Source organism: Phragmites australis, chromosome 8 (genome assembly GCF_958298935.1).
Source record: "Phragmites australis chromosome 8, lpPhrAust1.1, whole genome shotgun sequence".
NCBI classification, from domain to species: Eukaryota; Viridiplantae; Streptophyta; class Magnoliopsida; order Poales; family Poaceae; genus Phragmites; species Phragmites australis.
The window spans coordinates 2675707-2687733 of NC_084928.1; the positions used below are offsets into that span (position 1 = coordinate 2675707).

Sequence of the window (12027 nt, forward strand, 5' to 3'; positions counted from 1 at the left end):
GTGTTCTAGGGAATGTCAAACTTTGCGGCGACATCTCGTTGTTGTAGGTGAATGGTATTAATACGAGGGGCACTGTGGAGTTGATGTGGTGAGGACACCATTGCCCGACACCGATGCTGATCGTGTTGCTGAGTAGAGACGACTGGGGGGCATGCATGGATTTGGGAGCAAGATAATTAGTACCAATGTTATACGTGTGCTCGACTGCTCGCTCATCTTAGAAGTTCTAGGCTCCATATACAATGCAAGGATTTCAAAGGAAATAGCTCAATTCCAACAGGAACCAGGGAAAATTCCCATGTTCTAGATTAAGCTTTTTTTAACGGAGAATTTAGTTTAATTCATTCACAAGTTTCAATGTCAAATGGCATTTTGAGAACCAGCCAACTGGGCCTAACGGGCCAACCTAGCATGGGCATGACTAGGCCCGGCTCAGCATGGGCATGACTAGGCGCGACCCGGTTAAGGCACAACCTGGTAGGCCCGACTAACTAAACAGGTTGTGCCATGCCAGCCCATGTGTCAGAGGCACGACCCACGACATGGCCCGTGAGCGATCGTGCCGTGCCGACCCGCGTGTCGGAGGCATCGTAGGGAATATGGTGCTCTTCGTGATCACGAACGGCATGGTAGTAGGAGTCCAAAGTCTAAACTGAGCCAAACAGAAGAAGGTGGCTATTCGGGAGCTGCAAGGAAGAGCAGCTTCTCTATGGTAGTGTTTGGTTGGAGGGATGCTCTTGAATGGGATGATCCCGCCCAACTTTTTGAGGTGTTTGGTTGGAAGATGAGAGTGGATGGAATGACTCCAATAGGAGAATATTCGCATATATCCTGGAAAAGAGGAGCCCCAAAAATTAGGCGGATGGAGCCAGCCGACTTGCTTTCACTCGCTCATGTGAGGCGCACGGTTGGTTGCGGTCACCACTTGCCGATAGGGGATCAACATAGGTGCCCCAAATCTCACCCCCTTCCTTCCCTTGTTTACTCAAGAAAAAAGAAACGCACAGAGGTGACACCACCAAGGAGCCGGGTGGCGGCCCATCCTTCCTTCCTCCTCTTCTGTCCAAGAGCAACACCTCCTCCTTCCTCCTTCGTCCAAGCAACAATGACTGGGTTTGGTGGGGGCTGAGCAGATACGTACATAGCTCCTCCGACCGTGGCTCACCTCCGACCTCTGCACAGTGGCTCCTCCAATTGCTTCCTGCCACCAACCTTCGTCCAGCGCCCCATTGACGGTGGCCTGCCTGCCGGAGGTAAGGATAGGGCCTACACAGATCTTTCTTGGTTTGCCGGAGGTAAGCATAGAGGGCAAGCTATTCTTGATGCTGTGAGCTAGTTTGCCACCGTGAGTAAGCCTTTTTGTTTGTACCAAACGCTGGCCCTTTCTCGGCAAGGCTAGGATTAGCCTTGCTTGAGATCCAAACATACCCGCAGCAACCGAGTGATTATGGAGGTACTTTGTTTAGTGAATTTTAGTTTGTTGCTCCCGTTTCTTCCTGGGCGATTGGGTGGGTGGTGGTGGATTACTCGATTTGGTGCCGTTTATGGTTCAGTCTTTCTAGAGTTTATCCTTTTTTCTTTGTAATATGTGTATGAGCTGATATATGCTAATTGCAACTTGGATTTATAATTTAGGTCATAAATGACAGAGGTAGTGGCATAACTATAGTTGAGGTGATCGAGCTGCATATTTCAGGGAGGAAAAGCCCCTTGTCCAGCATACGGTAACACTGTTGCCCCCTCCTTAGGCTATGTTGCTTAGGTAAAAATTGATGCATAATACTTGTATTGACATATATGATTAATATATGCATTGCAAGTACTAACCTTCATGCTAATTACATGTTTTATGTGATTGATTATGACATGGGTATATTTTTATTTTGCTCAGATTGTTGTAATTTAGATGGACAAAAGGTCCAAGCTTTTAATTTTTAAGGCTGCAACACATATGTTAGTTTCAATGATGGCCATGGTTATTGAGTTTAGAAAAGAAAAGAGGTGCACCGAGAGAAAGAATTAGCTATGGGCCAATAGATGAAAGGGATATAATGAGATTTGAGTATCTAAACACTAAAATATGGAAAAATGATGTAACTTGTGCAAACATGCTTAGACTTAATAAAACATCATTCTTCCATTTTTGTAAGCTTCTTAGGGATTGTGGCTTGTTGCAAGACACTATACATATATGTGTTGAACAGCAGGTTGCTATGTTTTTTAACACAGTGGGACACAACCTTAGGAATAGATTAGTTAGCACCAATTATGATAGATCTGGTGAAACCGTTAGTCGTTATTTCAACAAAGTACTTCACATTGTTGGTGAGCTATGATATGAGCTTATTACACCACTTTCATCAATGACCCAAACTAAAATTGCAAGGAACCCAAGGTGGGATCCTTACTTTAAGGTGTGAGGTTCAACCCTAACTCTGTTCAGTTTTAGGCATAACATCTTATGATCCCTAATATTTTGGTGGCTTCTATTGATCATAAAATAGGATTGTATTAGAGCTATTGATGACATGCATGTACGAGCCTATGTTACTAAGGATATGGAACCTTCCTTTCGTGGTAGGAAGTCTCGTGCTGCTCAAAATGTAATGGCAACCGTAGATTTTAATCTTCGGTTCACATATGTCTTCGCTGGTTGGGAGGGGACAACTCATGATGCTCTAATTTCACGGGATGCTTTAGAACATGAAAAGGCCTTCGTGTCCCATAAAGTAATAGATAAATTTTATAGCTCAATTTCTCCATACCATTTATTTTTATTAGCAATGTCACATACATGTCCCTCATATGTTAGGCAAGTTCTACCTAGTTGATGCTAGATATAGAGCCAAACCAGGATTCTTGCCCCCTCTTCGTGGTGTTAGGTACTACTTGAATGAGTGAGGAAATAATTCTGTACAAAATAAGGAGGAGTTGTTCAACCTTAGGCACTAATCGCTTCGTGTGGCAGTAGAGCGTGCATTTGGATCACTTAAGAGGAGGTTAAAAACTCTTGATGATGCCACTCCCTTGTTTCCATTTCCAACTCAAGTAGACATTGTGGTTGCTTGCTATATTATTCACAATTGGGTTATACAAAATGGGGGTGATGAACTAATCATACCAGAGACCAATTAGATGCATACTCATAACCATGCTTCATCATCAAGTGGGCAAGCAAGGAAACATGCATTTATGTTTAATTTCAGGCAGAAAATTGCCAATCGTATATGGGAAGACCGTCAAAACCACTGTGGAAACTAAAATGTATTTGTAATTTTCTCAACAACTATGTATTTGTGATCAAGAACCATTTATCCCTTTCTGAATTTACTTCGTATGGACACATGTTGCTTGTTGAAATCAATCTGTATGGACATCTTGCTTGTTAAATTCAATTTGTATGGATATCTTGCTTGCTGAAATCAATTTGTCCTCTTTCATGCTCACTTTGATGGACATATGTTGCTAGGAAATGGAGGCTGAGGCAAGTGGGGGAAAAGCTGAGGGCGGTGGACAGTGTCAATGGACACCAACCATGTCCTATTTCATGCTTACTTACCTAACCAACATTGTGTTTAATGGTACTAGAACATCATCTGGTTTTGAAAAAGTTCGTCTCAACTCTTGTGCTAAGGCTTTGAATGAACATTTCAAGTTGAATAGGTCTGCTAATCAGATTGCTAATCATCTTAAGACATGGAAAAGGAAGTATAATAAGATCAACCAACTTGGGAAGTTGAGTGCTGCCCTTTGGGATGAAGATAATTTCATCATTTATCTTGATCGTGAGCACTACGCAGACTATATTAAGGTAAAATTGCAGCAGCTATTCTTATTTATTATCTGTCTCATGCTTTCTCTAATGATTGGTCTACTCATTGCTAGGATCACAAAGCTGATGATAAATTTTTAAACAAGCATATTAAGAACTATGGTGAGATGGTTACTATCTTTGGTAACTGTGTGGCTATGGAAAAATATGCAAAAGGATCAAATGAGCCTCTAGTTACCGAAGGGGATGACAATGAAGGTCATGATGGGGGTGACAATGGTGCTAAAACCACCGTTGATGACAATGGGGCAACATCTTCGGCCACCAAACCCAACAAGAAAGCTAGGGTTGTCAAAAGTGAAGACGAGGGGTTGATTGGAGTATTCAAATTGGTTGGTGAAAGGCTTGCCATTGCTATAGAGAAGGCTACTACTACGGACAAGGATGTGCCAAATGATTTGTTTGATAACGTGAACAACCTTTCAGGTTTTGATGGCACACACAAGTCTTTTTTTGCTATACTCATTTGGTTGAAAAGCCTCATATTGCTAAAGCCTTCAACACGCTTCTATTCGACTACAAGCTAGCTTGGCCTGCCAAGTTCGTTAGTGGCAACTTTCTTGAATGCTAAACATCCTTTGATGGTGGCTTGTATGTCTACTAGCAGCCACATGGATGTGAAATATACCTTTTGCTTGTACCCATAAAACAATGCAATGTGGCTTAATTATGAACTATGTTTGTAAGGAGAAAACTTTGCTAGATATATATGATGCTTGTACCCCGTAAAACAATGTACTGTGGGTTAATTATGGTCAAATATATGTGGATTTGCTATATGCTTGTACTATTTAGTTGGTAGTTTGCTAATTTAGTTAGTTGCTACTACTGTACTACTATCTATCTGCTTTACTGGTTCTTGATATGGCTTGTTGGAGGGACAGCGTAACCCATGCTATTATTCCTGCACCGATCTACTCTCAATAATTGAAGCAAAAAAAATCTATGTCTCATGCCAACAATAGGGTAAGCTCACCAAAATGCAAAGAAGGTAACCATAACTAGCTTGTCCGTCCTTGTTGTATCAATCAAACAAAAAATTGGATCATCATATCCCATATTTATTCCATCAACCAAACAAAAAATGGGTTCATTTCATCCCGTCAATTAAACAAGCATTTTGAATCATCCAATCCTTAAATACATGGATGAGGTCATCCCATCCTACCTTATCCTTCAACCAAACACACCCTATATGTATGCCCTGTTTGGTTCAGCTTCCGCGGGCTTTTGCTATTTAGAAGCAGAAAGCTGAACCAAATAATATGCTTCTAGAAATAACTTTTGAGAAGCAAATGCTATCATTATTACTAGAAGCTAGATAGCTGGTCTAGAGGAGCTTTTGTAGCTTTCACTGCTTTTACATATATTATATATTTTGGTTCTCACCCCTAGGAAATCAAGCCAAAATTTGGGCATGCTAAAACTAAGGTCATATCAAAATTTGGCTATGCCAAGTAATGTTTGGTTTGAGGTCAAGCCAAAATTTTGTCCGGCCAAATATCGAGGTGGTCATTTTGAACACTAAAATCTTACGTGACTTTGCTATAGAAAAAATTTTGACCGGCCAAATTTTGGTCTTATCCAAATGAAAGCCAAATTTTCTAGATGTGACCAACTTTTGGTTTAGCTTTCTTGGCCAAGAACCAAACCGACCCCAAAAGCCAATTAAAAAGCAACTTTTCCATAGAAAGTTTTTCAACCGTAGTTTTTTAAAAAGCCTCAACCCAATGTCAAGTCAACGTGCGGAGCAGTACTAGTACGTCCCTGCTTGAATTTTGACACCACAGGGATAAATGAAAAATGCAGGTATTGTATTACACCACAACTCTTTGAATACCCCCATTTCCAAAAATGCAAGAATCTTTGTCATATTCCTATAGGAATCGAACGGCTTCATGTGAAAATCCTGCTTTCCAAATGGGCATGAACCGTTTCAAACATTTGAAACTCTTTGTGTTGCCAATGGAACCTAAGGACTTTTTCAACATATTTTATTTGCCACAATTAAGAAACACACCGTGCATAGAACCGATACCGTCGCAGTTCTGAAAAGAAATGGAAAAAATTCTGCTCCACTTGTATGCATGTATCAGTTTTCTTTGTTCAGTGGGTACTGACGATCCAGAGTGCAATGGATAAAAATGCACACACATGTTTAGCACTCCATTACCTCTTGTATTTCCACTCAGCAAAAAAAAAATCGGCAAAAAATCGGTGATAAACCTGGTTTACTAGGTCTATCAGTGGACCCGATAGAAAAAATTTATCATGTTTAATAGTTTTTTATTTGATTTTTATTTAAATTTGTTAGAATTTCTTTCCGTATATCCGATAAATCATGTTTACCGGTGATCTCCGATAAATTTTATTTACCGATAAAAAACCCTATTTCCACTTGCACAAAAATGCTTACTGCTTCAATATCTTAATCTTTGACACCATATGATTCATAGCGTGTACACAACGAGTCCTTGTCAAGTCACATACAGAAACCCTGAAAAATGCCTGTACATTTCAATGTTGTGTCGCCTGTAAGTCTGATACTCTGTATGTTCCGTAACAACGAAGCAATGAGCAATCAGAACTCGAGCCCGCTGTTCATCTGAACGGAGAACCATGGCTGGCCAAAAGTATGGAGCGGTGTGTCTACTCTTAATACTAACCCTGATCTTGCTGCGCCGCCATTCAGCTTCGATCTTCCAATCTGTGATGTCCAAACAAGATTACCAAGAGAGTCAGAGAGTAAAATCTTCAGAGATATATTATTACTTGGCAAAATGAATCAACTGGACAGACCGATATTGAGGCGTAGGCACAAGGAGAAGCAGTGTGGGAGTAGCCGCAGACTACGCCAACGCTCTCATTCGCCGAATGGATCAGCTCCATGCGCAACCCAGGATGGCGTCCACCGATCGTAGGAGATATGCTGTCCATCCGAAAGAAATTTACAGTCAGTTCGGATGCCCGTTTCAGCAGGATTCTAGTCATGAACTGGTGAACTAGATCTTGCCGCATTACACTTCAGCAAGAAATAAGCAATTATACTGAAAAAAATTAAGAATGGAATTAGCAGAGGGGCTCAAGTGATTTGCCTGATCTGCAGTGCTGGTTGCAGCATCTGGCCAGATCTCCTCCAAGACAACGCCTGGACAAGCCCCAGTGACAGAGACTTATCCGGCCACCGAACCATTGGGATGACGCTGCCACCGCTCCTGTTCTGCAAGCAACTGATAGCACATTGTAAGTACAGCAATACAGCTTCTGTTTCACATGAGCTAAAACATTTCAACCGTCGGCTGACTCTGACTTTGAAAGAGAAGCTGATCCTCTTCTCCCCCGGGAATTTTCCATGAGCTTGCAGGATCCCACCGCAGAGAGGGAGGAAAGTGCGCGTCGTGAAGCCGTCGCCGGCCACATATCTTAGTTGCCCGTTTGGGAATTGCATGTCCATGAATGACTGGTAAATTTTGAACAGAAAGTTGAGGCAGAGATGCACAGGAGAAAATGGTAGGATTTTGAGAACACAGGCAGCCAAACTTACACAGGCAAAGGGGTTCAGGCAGATCATGGACATGAATAACCATCTCTTGTGAGCTGACCAATAAGCCGGGCATACCGAGTGCACTCCGTTCTGCACGAGCAAAGGACAATTCTTTCTGACATTTGCAAAGCTGTTTTCTTTTTGGCACATTTGCAATGTACAATCCTTTCTGACGCAGAAGAGCTGAATTTCTTTTGCAGAAGATCAACGCACCTTGCGTTCGAATCCGTACCAGATGAGGTGCCGCTTGGACAGATGCACCGGGAACAGCAGCGTCGTGTCGCGGACGAAGAGGACCGGACCGAGCTGGACTAGGAACAGAGGCGCCCCGTCGCCAGCGCCTCTCGGAGCAGAGCCTCCGCTGCTGCTATGAGACGCCTCCGCCCGCCACAGGTCTCCTCTGGCCACCACAGAGCTCTCCACGTCGTTCGTCCTGCTGTCGTACGTCGCCGACAGGTTCATGCTCCCCTGCGACCGCGCGAACCTTCCGGAGGCGGCGACGAGGGGATCGGCGCCGGTGGCGACCCCCTCCTTGCCCGCTGGCGCCCCGGCCGCGGAGCTCCAGTCACTTTTCCAGGCGTTTCCCCGGATCTGCTGCGCGCCGGAGTAGAAGGTGTCGTCGATGCGGAGCCGGCGGAAGACGTCGCCCACGGCGCGGCCGAGGCGGCCCCCGGCGTCGAGGACGGCGGCAGCCACGCCGGAGAGATGCTGCTTCTGCGGCGGCGGCAGGAGAGGGACAGGGAGGAACGAGGCGACGCGGCGCGCGAGGTCATCGGCGGCGGCGGACATGGGCGGACGGGGAGGGCGCGGGGCTTGGGGTGATCGTTAGCCGTCGGAGGATAAGGGGCTCGTGGCGGGAGGAAACTGGGGAGGACATGAAAGGAGTTTTGCGTAGACGCGGTGTATGGTGAGGCGTCGCGCGTGGTGCGAGTCGCGTATGCGGAGCACGGACGGTGGTTCTGTGAACGTGGTCTATGAGGTTGGATTGTGGGTGAGGTCTTCAGATAGCCGTTGAAGAGTAGAAGGGACTGCTATGCGCAATGCATAGCCAACAAGGACTACTAGTCTCTACAATATAAAACACTACTTATCATCTCTTTCTTCTACTATCCTTTTATCTAATAATTTTTTTAAAATTTAAATTATTTATTCACTTTTATTATTCATTCTCAGCCTCCTGCCTCATTACCAGCTACAGCTATATGACTTATTTTACTAACAAAAATAAATGAAGAAATCAGGAGGAAAATTAGCGGATAATCTCCTCCTTCTTTTTCCATCTGATATTAATCTACGGTATCGCTCCCGATATATTCGTTCGACGACTCTTATAACATCCATATCTCTATACCTTGAGTTTGTGCTTAATGTTATCAGTCGAATATTTATATTTTTATTGTAATGTACGGATAATTAGCTAGGTAGATGTAAGGATTGTGTTTTTTTTTTCATATCACCAAATATAGCCAAACCTAAACAACAATAAATTTTGGTAGAAAAATGTTGTTGGAATAGGGACAAGGCAAAATTTTGACGAGCGATTTACCTGTCCGCAGATTCCGCGTGTGTGATGGCCAATACGCCATGTTTTCTTCACAGGATGGCATTGTGTAGACCTGATTTGAGAGAGGTTAAGAGAGAAAAAAGAATAGCGTAGACCCGAGCCAACCTGGGCCAGGGCACTCGGGCTGGACCGAGTTTCCTTTTGTGCCCAACCTTAGGCAGAGGCCTGGCCCATTAAACGCTGGCCGACCTATACAGGTCAGGAATATGCCGAATTCAACAAGGGGCTGAGTTTTGCAGCCCTGAAACGAGCCTCAAAATTGGCCTAAGCCCGGTTAGGGTGTGTCAAATTTGGTAACCTCTAGAGCATACTCACTGCTATGGGGGGGGGGGGGGGGGGGTACTGTAGCATGTGTATATCAATGTTTTTGTGACTAAGGGTTTGCTTGGTTTGAGCCTAGCCTACCTACCAATTTTTTGGCATGATCAAAGTTTGACTAAAATGTTAGCAATGTGAAGATGTTCGGATTGTAGCCTTATCAATAGTTTTAAAGGTTGCTAACTTTTTTTGTAGTTGTGAGTATGGCATGGGGCCCATATGCTACTTAATTTTTTTCATCAAAATATAGTGAATATGGATGGGCTAGATGTCTCATTTATGTAAATCTTCTAGAATAAGAAATTGCCACACAGAAAGCCTAATAGGAAACTTCTGATGTGTCATGCTGAAATGCTCCATAAAAGAAAGGCCGTCATGAATGGCTCAAACTGATCGGACCTGTCTCACTTCAAAGAGCCAAGTAATCAAGTTAATGCTAAGCTTCGTAATCTATCCAACGACAAGAACTCAAAAAGAGTATGTCCTTTTTTGGATATTGGTTACCAGAATAAAATTTTGAGTAGCAAGTTCTATTGGAATATGCAATATTGTGAAATTCTTGTGAGCTAAATCTACTCATTATTCTCTGGCTACTCTAAATATTCTTACCGGTAATGTTATTTTTTAGAATAACCTTGGTTTGCCGGCACAGATGTTATGATTTGATCTACTACTGTTGGTGGGTCCATCGTGATATGATTGCCTTTTCTGTCTTTTCTAGCTAAGTACTCATACGTTTGTAACGAAAATATATATATAGGATGTGATAACATCAATCGTAAACTCAAAATGTGAAGATATGAATGTGTCGTTGGAGCGTCGCCGAACAAATACATATAAAACACTGTCTTAGTTTGATTTCATGAGATAAAAAAGAGAGCAAATTATCTGTGTAGCCGGTAACGAGATATGAAGACTGAAGAAGATGGATGATAAAAGTGAGTAGATTATTTGAATTTTAAATATATTTATTAGATATGAATAGAATAGAGAAAGATATGATAGTTAGCTAACTTATATTTTACATACTAGAGAATTACACCATGACACCTCTTGGACCCACCAACTCGTTGGACATGAGTCAGCATCCTTCCCTACAACCTGGGCACCTTGTCACACTGGGTCAGGTGACCATGAATAACTGAACATGGACACCAGAGTTAAGCAGTTAGGTGTCTAGTTGAGCATTCCTTGGGTTCGAAAGTATACGATGTTTTGGATGACATGTTCTTTAGTAAGTGAATTTAATTTGATCGTTAGTTTTCATAGTAATATGTTAGTGATCAGGATGATTTTTTCTTTTATTTTTAAATATATGTTTTATAACAAACTAATAATACTATCTTGACAGGATCGACCGAAATAAATAGTTAGCTACCAAAGCTTGGAGAGCTTGTCCACTCAAATTCTAAACTGTCATACATTCCGAACCGAGGGAGCATCTTCGATATGTGGCGACAAAACTATTTGGAGCATTTCACAACGGGAAGAATTTGGTGTGGGTAAAAAATTAAGTTGTAGAAAAGACAGCTTGCAATTCCACATATACATGTTTTTTTCGATAAGAGAAATGTTTATTAACTCATGTTGTTATAATAAGATGATTACAATCAATATAAACTTCTCCTGATCTCTGCATATCGATAATACACACAACCAAAAACAAAAGAGAACATAAAAAAACACTAAGAGATGGAAACAAAAGTAGTACAGCATATAGGTATCCCTTGGGATTATTAACTCCGAATCTGTAGTCTAGAAGCACAACCAAGGCTGGTGAAGAATCTGATCGTCTGCTCCAATAGCTGGCATGCTGCAGAAGTAATCTATCGGGATTCCGACTGAAGCAACACAGATCAAGTACGAAGTCAGCACATACATATAAAAAACCATGCAAAGAAGATGAATATTACTTGTTATTGAAAATAAAGTCATTCCTACATCATCACATTGAGCACATATGCATGTACATTTATAGCAGTACTTATACAAGGATAGAATCCTTTTGCGAATATGGAAGCATATAAAATAATTCGAAGATGATTTAACTAGACAAGCATATATAGTTGCCCAAACAATCACTGAAGAGCCAGGATGGTTGTACTTCAATATAAAATGAACCTTAGAGTGCTAGCTTGGAAGTTGAAGCGCAAGAAGTTGAGAATTTGGCGTGCACACTTCCATCAATATACAGCTTGGATGCATGTTTCTTGTTAACGCCAAAAACAAAACTTAACAATCTTAATCCGGTTCTCTCTGCAGATCCATTTGCCAAATTGCCTTCACACGCGTGCGTGTGATTGGGATCACATCAAAGAGATGAGTTGGGGCTAAGCGGCATTGGGTTCATGTAAGGCTGGTTGTATTATTAAATTGTAAGATTAATAGGCTCCGTTTTGGGCTGATTGGTGCCAACTTGATCTTTGGGCATTGTGGTTATTGACTTTGAGAAACGGATAAGAAAGCACCGAGATGAAATGCTAGAGAGTGTTTAAGAGAAGAAAACCCAGAACAAATTGTTTGTTGTTGCACATGAATGGTTAATGGATTCTAGATTAATCTGAGACTTTACTTAACTTGTTTAATTTTTTTCATGCTTCTAGCATGATGGCAGCGCTCTATGGTGGAGCCAGTCCGATGGGGGTTGGATCCCCGTCCCGTATATCCCCAATTAAGGTCTCCAGTAAAGATTCGGGTAAATGGGCCCGTTGTAAAAAAAAAAAGGAGACGACGTGTTTTCAAAGTGATTCAGTGATATTAATTGTGCCC

The 12027-nt window shown here is 42.2% G+C and overlaps 1 protein-coding gene and 1 pseudogene across 1 annotated transcript; one reads left to right on the forward strand and one right to left on the reverse strand.

Annotated features, from left to right (window-relative positions):
- Positions 1-1866: 1866 nt before the first annotated feature.
- LOC133927514 (uncharacterized) lies at positions 1867-3135 on the forward strand (annotated as a pseudogene).
- A 3095-nt stretch (positions 3136-6230) lies between these two features.
- LOC133926260 (uncharacterized) lies at positions 6231-8334 on the reverse strand. Its single transcript, XM_062372094.1, has 6 exons — positions 7590-8334; positions 7377-7466; positions 7143-7292; positions 6928-7052; positions 6632-6761; positions 6231-6539 (listed from the first exon to the last, which is right to left on the reverse strand). Exons 1-6 carry the CDS (start codon positions 8163-8165, stop codon positions 6414-6416), a joined length of 1197 nt encoding a protein of 398 aa, XP_062228078.1. The 5' UTR covers positions 8166-8334; the 3' UTR covers positions 6231-6413.
- Between the last annotated feature and the right edge of the window lie 3693 nt (positions 8335-12027).